Source organism: Alligator mississippiensis, chromosome 1 (genome assembly GCF_030867095.1).
Source record: "Alligator mississippiensis isolate rAllMis1 chromosome 1, rAllMis1, whole genome shotgun sequence".
NCBI classification, from domain to species: domain Eukaryota; kingdom Metazoa; phylum Chordata; order Crocodylia; family Alligatoridae; genus Alligator; species Alligator mississippiensis.
In genome coordinates, this window is record NC_081824.1 from 38,800,972 (window position 1) to 38,813,613 (window position 12,642).

A 12,642-nucleotide genomic window follows, 5' to 3' on the forward strand; every position below is an offset into this window, starting at 1 on the left:
GCACTAACCAGAGCTTACACACACACACACACACTAGTTGGGACTTGGACACACACACACACACACACTTAATATTTGGGACCTAGGGATACATGAACACACACACACACACACACACACACACACACACACACCCACCCACCCCATATTGGGTCTTAGGGACACACACCCATCCACACTTATTACTTGGGTCTTACTGACACACACACAGAAGATTTGGGTCTTAAGAGACTCGCACACACACGCACATTTAATATTTGGGTCTGAGAGATGTACACAGACTGGTCTGGGGTCTTGGGGAGACGCACACACACGCACACTCAGTATTTGGGTCGCAGGCGTGCGCGCACACGGTCAGTATTGGACCTGAGGTCCGGCCGGCCGGACACGACAGCCTCCCTCCGCTCGGGGGTCTCGGCCGGGCCGGAGGCAGGCGCAGCCCCTGGGTCTGCAGCGCGCCCCGGGCCGGGCTTCCCCCGCCACAACTTCCCGGCGACTTGGCGCAGCGGCGCGGGGAAGTTTCCCGTCTTCGGGGCGGCGGGGAGAGCCCGGCCCGGCCCGGCCCGGCCCGGCTCCCAGGGGGGCTGGACGGCGCCGTGCGGAGGGGCAGCGGCTCTGCCCAGGCAAGCACGGCCAGCCCCCGTCGTGCGACCCGCCCGCGCCCGAGCCCGCGGCGGGGTTACTTGCCCAGGTGGGGACGAGCAGGCTGGCCGGGCGCTCCCGCTGCTGCGCTGCAGGCGGCTGCTTCCCCGCCGCCTCCATGTCCCCCGTGCAGCGGGCGGCTCCGCGGCTGAACGCTGCGCCCCGCCGCCGCCGCCGCGCGCATGGACGCCCCGCGCCCGCCCGGGGCTGAGCAGGCGGCGGAGGAGGAGGCGGCGGCGGCGCCTGCTCCCTCCTGAACTTCGCTGCTCTGCTCTGCTCTGCTCTGCTCTGCTTTGCTCGGGCAAGGCGCCGCCGCCGTCGCTGCCCGGCCCCGCGCTCCCTCTCGCCCTCCCCTGGGCCCCGGCGCGGCCCAGCCCTTCCCGCCCAAAACTGCGGGGAGGAGGGGGCGCGGAGAGGTCTCCTGCAGCCGAGAGGGACCTGGGCTGTGCAAACGGGCTGCCCTGGCCGCCCCCCTGTGACAGGCACGATGGTCCCTGTCACACAGTGCATGCTCTGCACGACTGACTAGTAAACTTGGGCCACAGGTGCAAAGTCATGCCCCCCCCAAAAGGACTGTCCAGCTCCAAAGAAGAGCCAGTCGGCTAGGAAGGCAGTGCTGCAACATGCCTCATGGTGTCTATCCATCTTTCATTTGAACCTAGGGCAGGGCCCTTTCAATGACTCCTCTCTCCCCCCTACCCTGGAGAGGAGTCAAAGAAGAAGCTGAAAAGCATGAGGGCACCTATTTATATGCCCAGTCACAGATTAGAGCAGCCTCCTGGCTCTTCCGATTTACACCATCTGGCTGCAGTCAGGGAGGGACTGCATTTGAATTTGGGGCTAGCTGTGCCAGCCAGACCCCAAATGAATGATGCCCTTTGTTTCCCCCCTTCCCTTGTCTTGAGGAGTCTTAACTGCACAGTGTTTAAAAAAAAAGAAAGGGAAGAAGCCCATGCTCTCTTTGGCGGGACTTTTCCGGATCTTGTCCTCAAAAAGAAGAGGCAGCCCTCACCCAGCTCAAAACAGGATCCCTGAGAAGTGGGAGAAAGTAGCAGCCTCTTACCCTGGAGAAAACGTGGGCCAGCTCTATTAGGAGAAGGCTCAGGCTAGTTGCTTTGTAAAACAGCCGTGTCTCTGTTTCTGTAAAGGAGAACCAAGGCCTGCAAGGTTAGGGGTTGAAGAGAAAGCTGTTGGGGAGTTGTAGGTGGACAGAGATGCAGAAGAAGGAGCTGGAAAAGACAGGACATGGGAGAGGAAAAGGGAAGCAATGGATAGTGATAATATGGGGGGAGTAGGAATGCCTAGGGCTGTGGTTCTCAACTTTTTTAGACTCAAGGCACCTCTCCAATTCTGTTGCCAAGAACTCAAACTACAACAGATCAGAATGTATTTAATGCCATAGATTCCCATTTGGACTCTGGGTTTATCTTGTGATTCATGTTTCCACACCCACCAGTGCTAATGTGTGACACCCCTGAAAGGATCTCATCATCCTGATCAAGAATCACTGGCTTAAGGAGTGAAGTAGGTAAAAGACCAAGAGGCATGTGAATCAAAGTGAAAGGAGTCCAGCTACTTGGAAGGTAGCAACCCTGGGGTAGATAGGTACTTCTCAAGTAAGAGGTGTCATATACGAGTGCATAACAGAAGGCAATTCATAACTGGAGCCATCCAAAATCTCTCCAATCTTGCTTTCTGAAGGTTATTTTACTAACAATAGGATTATTTCCCATAACAAAAAACTTCTGCTAATGCAAGGCATTGGATTATTGTCTTGGTCAGACATTTTTGGAAAGTGTAGCTCATATCTCTTGTTTAAAATGAACCCTCTCTCTCTCCTCAGTGGCTACCTTTGGTACATTTATTCCCCTCTACACACCATTTTGACACTATTGACCTAGCCAAGCCCTAGATTTCCTTCTAAAAACCAAAAAAACCTTTGTGACTTCCTTTTCCTTACCTACTGCTTCTAGTAACCAAGTCCTGATCCCTGTGTTGCTCTCCCTGCTGATCCAAGTTTTTCCTGTGTGAAATTTAACCTTGGGTGGAAGGAGGAGGTAGGCTTTCTGTTAATGAGAATTCAGCAACTACAAAGTATCACAGGTGACTGGAGACTGATTCCTCCAGGCTTGTGGCCCAGAATACTGGGAAACATAAGACAACAGGGCAGGAGTGATGTGTAGGGGGTGCGCATGGGTGCGTGTGCATCCCCTGTGCGTGGCGGTCTACCCCCTGCAAAAAGGCGCCTGCAGGCAGTTGCCGGTGGCATCTGTGGGCAATCCATGATCGTTGCTGGCTGCTGCCAATGCTGCCAGTGGCACCTGTGGATGGTTGCCAACCCCTGGTCAGTGCTCACCATGCCCCCCCACTGCCAGCGCTGTCTGCGGGAGCTGCCAGCTTACCACCGCCGTGCTTCCGCTGCCACCAGCGCAGCTGTGCCCCCCCAGCCGCCAGGGACATGTGCTGTTCTTGCAACAGGGAGGCAGCTGCTGCTCCTGTAGCCTCAATAGTAGTGAAATGCCTCAGTGTAACATCCTTACCGCTGGGCTTCACAGAAGGAATTAGCAATACTTATGTATTATTTTCAGGTTTAAAAACTTCAACTAGCTAAGGGAAATGTATGCTACCCATTACAGGTAGACTGCTTCCTCCTGTGTAGAATAGTTCCTGAGGACATATGCATGTGTGGCTGGCAAGGGACAGCAGTGTAGTGCAGTGATTTTGCTCTGCAGAAAAGTGTCTAGACAATTCAGGAAGATGTTAGAAGATATTTTATGGTTCCTTGTAGAAGGGGAGGAATTGGGCATAGATGTTAAACTTGAGGACACATAATACATTTTTCCATATTGTTATGTTTGTAAATGAGATTCACTTATGGTCTAGGACAGTGGTTTTCAACTGGTGGTCTGCAGACTAGGTCTAACAGGTGCACAAAAGATAACTGTGATCAGTACACTTACAATTCAAAGGGGTCTACACTTCCATTCAAAATGTTTAGGGGTCTGCAAATGAAAAAAAGTTGAAAACCACTGGTCTGAGAGCCTCCAGCTGTGATTCATGGCCAAACTATACCTGAAGCTCCCTTTCCACTGCAGCTTTTCTCTTTCTGATATTCATTATTCCATACTTAGTATAAATATAGTGTATAACTAAAACGCAGAAAGTAGAAATGCCAAAATAATGTAAATAGAAAAAAAAGTTATATTCAAACACATTCTGTTATTTAAGGGATTATAATAGAAAGTGCCTTAAGAGGATAAGTAGAATAGGCAGTAATTAATTTTCAAAATGTTTCTATTTATCTATAACATGTATTTTTAATTGAAAAGCATTTTTTTGTCAATGACCAGAATAAAAAAGCATATTTTCCTGAGAATCTTATCTTTCTAACAGTGTTATTTTTAATTAATTATGTGGTGTGGTGAAAATTGGATAGCACTTTTGAATAGCTAAGGAGCTAAACTAACATTTACTCTATTTGGATTTGATGACTAAAATTTACAAAACTATATTATTCTCCTACTCTATTTCTGTGGTGATGTGATGTGCTCAAAAACAGGAAGGAATAAACGATTGTGTCTAGAAAGTGGAAATAAACAAACTTGTGGCATTCAAGTATTCACAGGCCTCAAAGAATTATAGATAATTCAACATTACTTCAAATCCATAAAGGTATTTATTTCAAGTTTAAAAACACCAACTAGCTAGGAAAATGTATGCTACCTGTTACAAGTAGCCTGCTTCCTCCTGTCTCCGAGTGAAATATCTAGTTCATTTTTTTCATTATAATTTTTCTCACCTCTGTTCATTCTTCTAGTCTCACTACAGTCTTAATTCTGTAAAGTGTTTTTCTTTTCCTATTCCTGAAATACATACTTGGAAACTGACTGCCATGTCATACAGTTATTTTGGTGTTCCCCATTCTTGTGCTTTTTACTTGCAGTCCTATTATATTAGATATTTCTAATAAAATTCTAGTTTCGTAGAATCAGGTGAGTACCTGACATTCAGTTTCCACGTAAAAAAATTAAAACCAGTTTCTAGCTTTCATAGTTCCATAGTAGCTAGGGTCAGGAGGGACCTGAACAGATCATCTAGCCTGACCCCCTGCCACAGGCAGGAATGAATGCTGGGTTCACAAGACCCCAGACAGGTGATCATCCAACTTCCTCTTGAATTTGCCCAAGGTAAGGGCGAGCACCGCTTCCCTGGGAAGTTGATTCCAGATTTTGGCCACCCTAACTGTAAAATATCGCCTTCTGATCTCTAACCTAAACCTATTCTCCATCAGCTTATTAGCAATGTTCCTCATCAACCCAGGTGGTGTTGGGGAGAATAGGGCTCTTCCCATTTGCTGATGATCTCCTGATGAGCTTGTAGGCAGCCACCAGATCCCCCCTCAGCCTCCTCTTGCCAAGGCTGAATAGGTTCAGGTCCCTCAGTCTCTCCTCATAGGGCCTGTCCTGCTGCCCTCTCACCAAATGGGTGGCCCTCCTCTGAACTGTCTCCTGGCTGGCCACATCCTTTTTAAAGTGTGGCGCCTAGTACTGGACGCAGTACTCCAACTGCGGCCTGACCAATGTCGCATAGAGGGGGAGTATCACCTCTCTGGACCAGCTTGAGATGCATCTTTGGATGTATGACAAGGTATGGCTGGCCTTGCTGGCTGTGGTCTGGCATTGGCGGCTCATGTTCATGTTCATCTTGGAGTCAGTAATGACTCCAAGATCCCGTTCTGCCTCTGTGCTTTCAAGAGGGGAACTCCCCAGCCGGTATGTATGTTGTGGATTCCTTCTCCCAAGGTGCAGCACCCTGCATTTGTCTACGTTGAACCCCATCCTATTCTCGTCTGACCACTTCTGTAGTCTGTCTAAATCTATTTGCAGCCTCTCTCTCCCTTCAAGTGTGTCCACCTCTCCCCACATCTTAGTGTCGTCAGCAAACTTGGACAACGTGCTTTCAACCCCCTCGTTCAAGTCGCTGATGAAGATGTTAAACAGTGCGGGCTCGAGGACTGAGCCCTGGGGGACCCCACTGCTCACATCTCGCCAGGTTGAGTATGAGCCGTCCACCACTACTCTCTGGGTGCGCCCCATCAGCTAATTATTTACACATCCAACTGTGCAGGCATCAATGCCGCAGGTGCCTAATTTATTGATGAGGATGGGGTGAGAGACAGTGTCAAAGGTCTTCTTAAAGTCTAGAAAGACTACGGTCACGGCGACACTATCATCCAAGGATTTAGTTACTTGGTCATAAAAGGCAATCAGGTTGGTCTGACAGGACCTGCCTTTGATGAACCCATGCTGATTGCCCCTGAGCATGATCTCCCCTGCAGGCCCCCCCACAGATGTGCTCCTTGATGATCCTCTCCAAGATCATCCCAAGCACCGAGGTGAGGCTTACAGGCCTATAGTTACTTGGGTCCTCGTTCCTCCCTTTCTTAAAAATTGGGACCACATTAGCTAGTTTCATGGTTGTAAGAAATCTTCAATGCGTCTACATGTGTCCCTATGGCGCCATTGTTACTATACTTCCTTTAGGAAGTACTAAATGATGGTGCAGTAACAGCCATTATTGCACCATGCCAGCAGCGCACAATTATTTTTAGTCACTACATTGCCATAGTGATGCACTATAGGGAAGGAACATGTTGCTACGGTGATGTAGCTGTGACATCGTGGTTTGTGCCTACCAATGATAGATCATGGTAGTGCATTGCTACAGTGATGTAGCATGTCATGTAGACGTGCCCCTTGGGTAGGAAATATTGGTATGAAATCTTGAAAATGAGAACCAGAAAAAGACTTAAACTTAGACAACAAACAAAAAGAATACCAAATATGTCATTTATAACACCTCATGATTTTAAGGCAAATGTGAAGGTTTTTTAAAAAAGATATATTTGTGAAGATAACACCAGATTAGTTTTTGTTTTCACTGAAAATCAGGCAATAATGTTAAAAGTTCAAAATGTGTGTTATGTCTGAACTTACTCTGGACTAATGGAAACGGAAATGGACTCCTGATTGGGAAAGGTATCAAGTGACAGGTCTGTTTTCCCCTCTCAGTTTGAGTCCCTGCAGACAAATACATGCCCATTTGGCTGGCAGAATAGAATCTGAGTATTACTACCATTATACCTATAAATATTTTATTAACTAAGGCAAATAGATGCCAAGGTTAAAGGCTTTTTAAAGAGAAGTGGATGAAAGAGGATAATTAGTTTTTTTCCAGGCAATGTTGCAATGTCCCATTCAGACACTGCAAACACCTCTGTGTCTAAACTAAACGCTCACACAGCTATTGAAATCAGGTTATCTTAAAATAAATTCCACAACTAACAGATGTGTCAGTATACTTTTTTTATACATTAATATCTGCAGTAGTCATCAGAATAAAGAAGACATCAAATTACACTAAACTTTTCTGGGTAATTTAACTTCTTTCTTTAAACATTAGGGGTTTTATTCTTCCTTTTTATGTTTCTTTCCTTTTCTACTTCCAAAATAAATCTTTTTTACTCAATTTTGTGTTGTGAATGAGGACCAAAGTTATGATGGAGCAAATCATCTTGGGCTTCTTGAAGCCCCAGTTTCATGAGTCACACATGGAGAGGGTTCCAGGAATAAAGCAAGGTAAAAATGATAGTGAGTTCAGGGAAAAACTGGATCCTGGAATAGTGAGCGCTGCTGTTCAGCCACCAATTTCCTCCAGTTTAGGAACAGGAGTAAAGCAACTTTGGAAAAAATTACAATATATTGAGCATGTCTACACATGCAATTAATGCACCTGAATTTTCTGTGCAGAAAATTCAGTTGCATTAAACTGCACCCCCATCCGAATATCTGTCAGGAACAAATTTGCTCCCAGTGGGATCAGTTCACCCTAGAGCTTCTCCTGCCCTGATCTGCCCTCCTGAAGCAGCCCAGGGGAGCTCCAGCCTCCCCTGGGTGTCAACCCGGGACTAGCAGGGACACGGGGGTTGGTCCTGATCTCCGCAGGACAGGGGATAGCTGTCCTTGCTGCTGGCGCCGCTGCCTCCCAGCCACATTGAGATCAGTCCCAATCTCCACAGGGCTGGTAGGCAGCATCCCATGAGCCAAGGCAGGTCTCCCCACCCTTATGGCTCCCTGCTGCTTAAGCTGACCTGGTGCAATTTGTTCCCAGTCAGCATCTGGGAACAGCACATTAATTTAATGCACCAATTTCTAGTGACGGAATCTATCTAATTGCTGTGCACGTGTAGACAGTGACACTTCATGGTGCATTAGATGATTCTATTGTGCAGTAAAGTGTCTCATGTAGACGTACCCACTGAAGATTGAATTAAATCTTGATCACTGTCAACAAGCAAAGTGACCCCACCAGATTATTGCACCAAAGTATTAAGTGACGCAACCATTTGTAAATAGTGATGTGGTGGCGGAGTGTATCAGCAATTTGACCCAACATGCGAGCGATGCGTGATCAGAGCGTGATCACCTGTGGTCTAGCCAATCAAAGACCACCTAAGGGGCATGGCTGGCTGGCCAGCATGTCCATGGGTTCCAGAATGTACCATCAAGGGAGCCTTTTGATTGGCCAAAAAAGTTATATAAGGGACCGCATGCCCTGGCGCAGGGTCCCCAGGCTCTGACTCTCAAGGTGGATTGATCACCCGTCTTGGGGCCTGGCCAGACCCCTAGGTCTATAGCAGAAGCTGCTCCGGTCGCTCCGAGCATTATAGTTTATAATAGACAATGGGTTAGACGCAAAATGCCCGCTTTTAGCGTTATGCCGCTTATTTCAAACCCCATTGTCTGTGGTGCTTATCTCATCTCCCTCTCGCACTTGGCATCCCCGAGCGTGTCTGGGTTGATGTCACCACCCAGTGCCCCACTCGACACGCAACTGTGACCGTTTCCCAAGGACCACCCGGGAATCGTGGTCCACATGGCAACGAGGATGGGATCGCCAAAGCGGAGAGAGGAGAATAGCACCCAGAAATCAGGGCCCCAGGGAAATAAGGGGGGGTGAAGTTGATTATGTCACCTTAAATTGCCCTTGGAGGGACCGCCAACGGCCTCCAGTAGAAAATATGGCCGATCTATGGGCCCATGCCCTCTATCACCGGGCTGAAGCGGGGAAGCTAAGCGGATACTTCTCCGTCCGCACCGCTGAAAGGAACCAAGAGGGGAAGGAGTGGGCTGTCGAAGGCCTCACCCCGGCCACATTCGGCTGTCTGCTATCGAGCCCGGCGGTACTGTACTGACCATATGATAAGGCCCAAGAAGTGACGCCTTTTATATCCCCAAAGCAAATCACTGATGGTAAAAATAAAGACCCACGAAGAGAATATAGTCGGTGCATTAAGTACATAAAAGAGAGCAGTGGCCGTGACACACCGCCCAATCGATTCCTTTGCCCAGCCCTCCGGGAGGGGAGCAGAGAGAGCCAAATCCTGTCAGATTTCAGGGAACGATTGGAGATAGGTGAACGGGAAGCCGCCAGGTGGAAATGCAGGGGAAAGAGATGGAGCAAAGGAGAAGTAATTAATGTCATGTTTCGCACAATAACTGAGCTTTTAAGGCGTGCAGTAAATCAAGCCTGCAATGTTGAGACCATGGCCCAGGAAGCCACTGAAAAGAATGCAGCGCTGGCCAAACTGAGATCCCAAGATGGCGCTGATGCTGAGGGAAAGAGCGCAACCGTTGAGAAAAGGGCGCCAAAAATCCTGGCAGGCACAGTGAGTAAAGAAGACGTGGGCCACAAGATGGGAGGGGCGAGTAATATAACCCTAGCGGGGGAGAAGAACAAGAACCCTCTAGCGCCCCCTAACGCTTCAGCAGAGGGCACAGCAGGAGGCTCTCTAGCGCCCCCTGCCACGTCGATAGGAAGTGAAAAAATTAACTCTTTAGTGTCATATAGCTCACCACCGCCGTATAGTGTGCCACTAACGTACCCTAGCCTCACGGAAGAGACCAAAGCCGCGAGCGCCCCAACTCTCCACGCGAACCCCGTAACCACAATGAAAACTACAGTAGAAGGTGAGCTGACTCATACTGTTGCGGTATACCGAACACGAACAAGGGGAGAAATGCAAGAATTGATAAAAGAAACGAAAATTAATTCTGAAGAAACCCTGGTAATGTGGGTAGGCCGCCTAATTTTACTAAATGGGGGCAAGTTATTGGATATGGATGAGAGTGCTACATTAATGCGCCACCCAATATGGAGTGGGGGGACATGTACCGACCAGACTCATATTGCCTATAACCAAGTCTGGCCAATCCCAGTAAGTGCAGCAGTGGTCCCCACTCTAACAAATCAAATCTATATGTGGCACAAAAATCCACCCAGTAACCCGACGTCAGAACAGCTCTTATATGCTATAGCCGGCATGAGTTATCTTATCTGGGATGCTGACGCCTATCCATTGACACTAACTGAAGAGCAACGGCATGATTATTGGCCTCATCGCTGGTGCCGAGAACCAGGTAGGGTCCCTGTGTCTCAAGAAGCAATACGAGCGTGTGTAGAGCTTTATGGGGGCGATCAAGCGACACTTCTCAAAATGTCATTATTTACACTAATAGGAACCCCCATCGAAAATATTCTTCATAAGTTGCCGGAGATTAGGAAAGTTTTTAAGGTAGAGAACGCATCTGCTGTTCCAAGAGTGCAAGTAGCAAAACAAAAGGGAGAAAAGGAATCATCTCCTAAATTATCCCCTAAAAGGTCTCCCAACAATTATTGGAGAGAGAGGACGCCAGAAGAGAAGGCACGGTTTGGCTTTCTACTAAAAAACAGCGGGCTTACGCCGATAGAATTACGAAAAGTGGGAGATAGAGGTCAAAAGGAGTTAGCGGCCCGATTGGGATTTAAGTATAAAAGGCTAGAGCAACAAAAAAACGAATAGCGGCCACCGCAACGGGCACCGACGGCCGACCCGATGGTGATGAACGCCCGTATTTAACCCTAAATGTACAGACGCCAAATTACAACCAGGAAATGCCTGTGTGTTTCCTGTTAGACACAGGGGCACAAGTAAATGTTTTAAAACCTAATGTCCCACACAAGAAAACATCAAGAATAGTATTTGTACAGGGGCTTAACTCCATCAAGAGTACCCCGGTAATTAAATTTAAAATCAACAACAAAATTTTATCTGGAACCCTAGGAAGTGTAAACATCCTAGGGGTACCAGGAATCAAATTACTTCAATTACAACAGTATATTGTTTCAGCCTTGCCATTATGTGTCCCACATGTGAGAAAACACTGACCGACCATAAAGAACCCAACACCGTGGCGTTATAGACCAATCATGACAAAGAAAGGTCTACAAGAATCAGTCAAAAGTTGCTACAGAACCTACAACATCAAGGCTGTATAAGTGAGGTAAAATCCTCTATTTATCTTTCACCAGGGTGGGGCATCCCAAAGCCAGGGAACCCATCGGAAGCCCGGCTGGTAGTCGATTACCGACAGGCCAATCGCCGGTGCACTTTACTACAAATGCCCGTGACCCACACAATAATGGAAATTATACACGGCATAACAAAAATCCAGGTGGGAGGTGAATGGTGGGCGGTAACACTGGACTTAAAAGATATGTTCTATTCAGTGCCACTAGACGATGACAAGGGGATACTGACCATGTGCGTGAATGGCAAAATGTATAAATGGAACGTGTGTCCTCAGGGATATCAGAACTCCCCAGCCCTTGCCACTACTGAAATAAATGACAGTATTCAGAGTTTTAGAGGTATCTATGTAGGAAACTAGGAAGTGAGCATCTGGTCCTACGTGGACGACATAGTGATAATGGGACACCATCAGGAGACCGTGCACCAAGCAGCTATGAGTTTGAGAGACCATCTACAAAAGGAGGGTTGGAGAATAAACGACAACAAATCAATGAAGGAACCAGCCAACAGCTTCATTTTCCTCGGAACTCAATTCACAGGTCAGTGCCGGTCGGGTATCACACATAACATCATACCTACATCTATACAACAACCAAAGACGAAAACTGACTTTCAAGCCCTATTAGGACAATTAAATTGGCTTCGTCACTATGTGGTGCCCCCACATTTAAAAATAGTCCAACGTATCCAGCAACAACTTCGCAAAAGGTCAAGGAATTGTAAGCCCTGGACAAACCGGGACCAAAGGGCCTTAGAGTCAGTATTGTCTGAAGTAAGCAATACTCACTTAACTGCGCCATCGGGAAACACCCCACTACACATCTACGTGGGATTCACGCAGGAGCACATTTGGGCTGTCGCAAGAAACATCGAGGCGGAGCACCCAGTATATATGGGCCACCGCACCTTACAGGAACACCAACACAGATATGGGTGCCTAGCCAAAACTATGTTAGCCACCCAGTTAGTGGAACACCTGGCCCCGTATTCCGGAACCTTAGTTGCGCCTGGAGGTTCACTCCTAACATTATTGAACCCCGGCAGAAGCCACCCGGAATATCAGGGAACCGCGAGAACCTAGTGTACCATAGTACTGAGATTCCAGTACTACTGGTCAGGGTGGAGAACGCTAGAGGGAGTCCTGCCACCAGAGGAAAGAGAAGAACCACATATACCTAAATTATATGGAACCATAAAACCGGGCTGGTTGGCGTCTGATGGTACCTCCAGGGGAAACGGAGCGTATGGGTTCCACTGTAAGCAGTGCGAATGTACTGAAATTCGTGATGCATGTGATAATGAATCGGTGCAAGCATCAGAGTTATGAGGGTTCCACTTAGCTCTGTTGCATGTTAAAGACTACCATAATGACACCCTACCGGTACCTATAACTGAGGCCGCTAAAGCCACCGAACATCAACAAATTTGGGAAGATATTAGAGAAACATTAATGCAACTCACAACATTACCTTTAATAAGACACACCCGGTCTCATCGCGAGGACACTGATCCAGTACATCAAATCATAGATCAGCTCCTAGCGCAACAGACATTATCGGACAACGTAGAAATAATACAGTTCAATCAAA

At 47.7% G+C, this 12,642-nt stretch overlaps 1 protein-coding gene across 1 annotated transcript in view; it reads right to left on the minus strand.

Moving 5' to 3' along the window:
* Positions 1-971, minus strand: part of SNTG2 (syntrophin gamma 2) — a 625,784-nt gene extending 624,813 nt beyond the window's left edge. Inside the window, exon 1 of the mRNA XM_019492704.2 lies at positions 688-971. Coding sequence (XP_019348249.1) covers positions 688-762 — 75 coding nt within the window. The 5' untranslated portion in view covers positions 763-971. The remainder of the gene's footprint in view (positions 1-687) is intronic.
* Between the last annotated feature and the right edge of the window lie 11,671 nt (positions 972-12,642).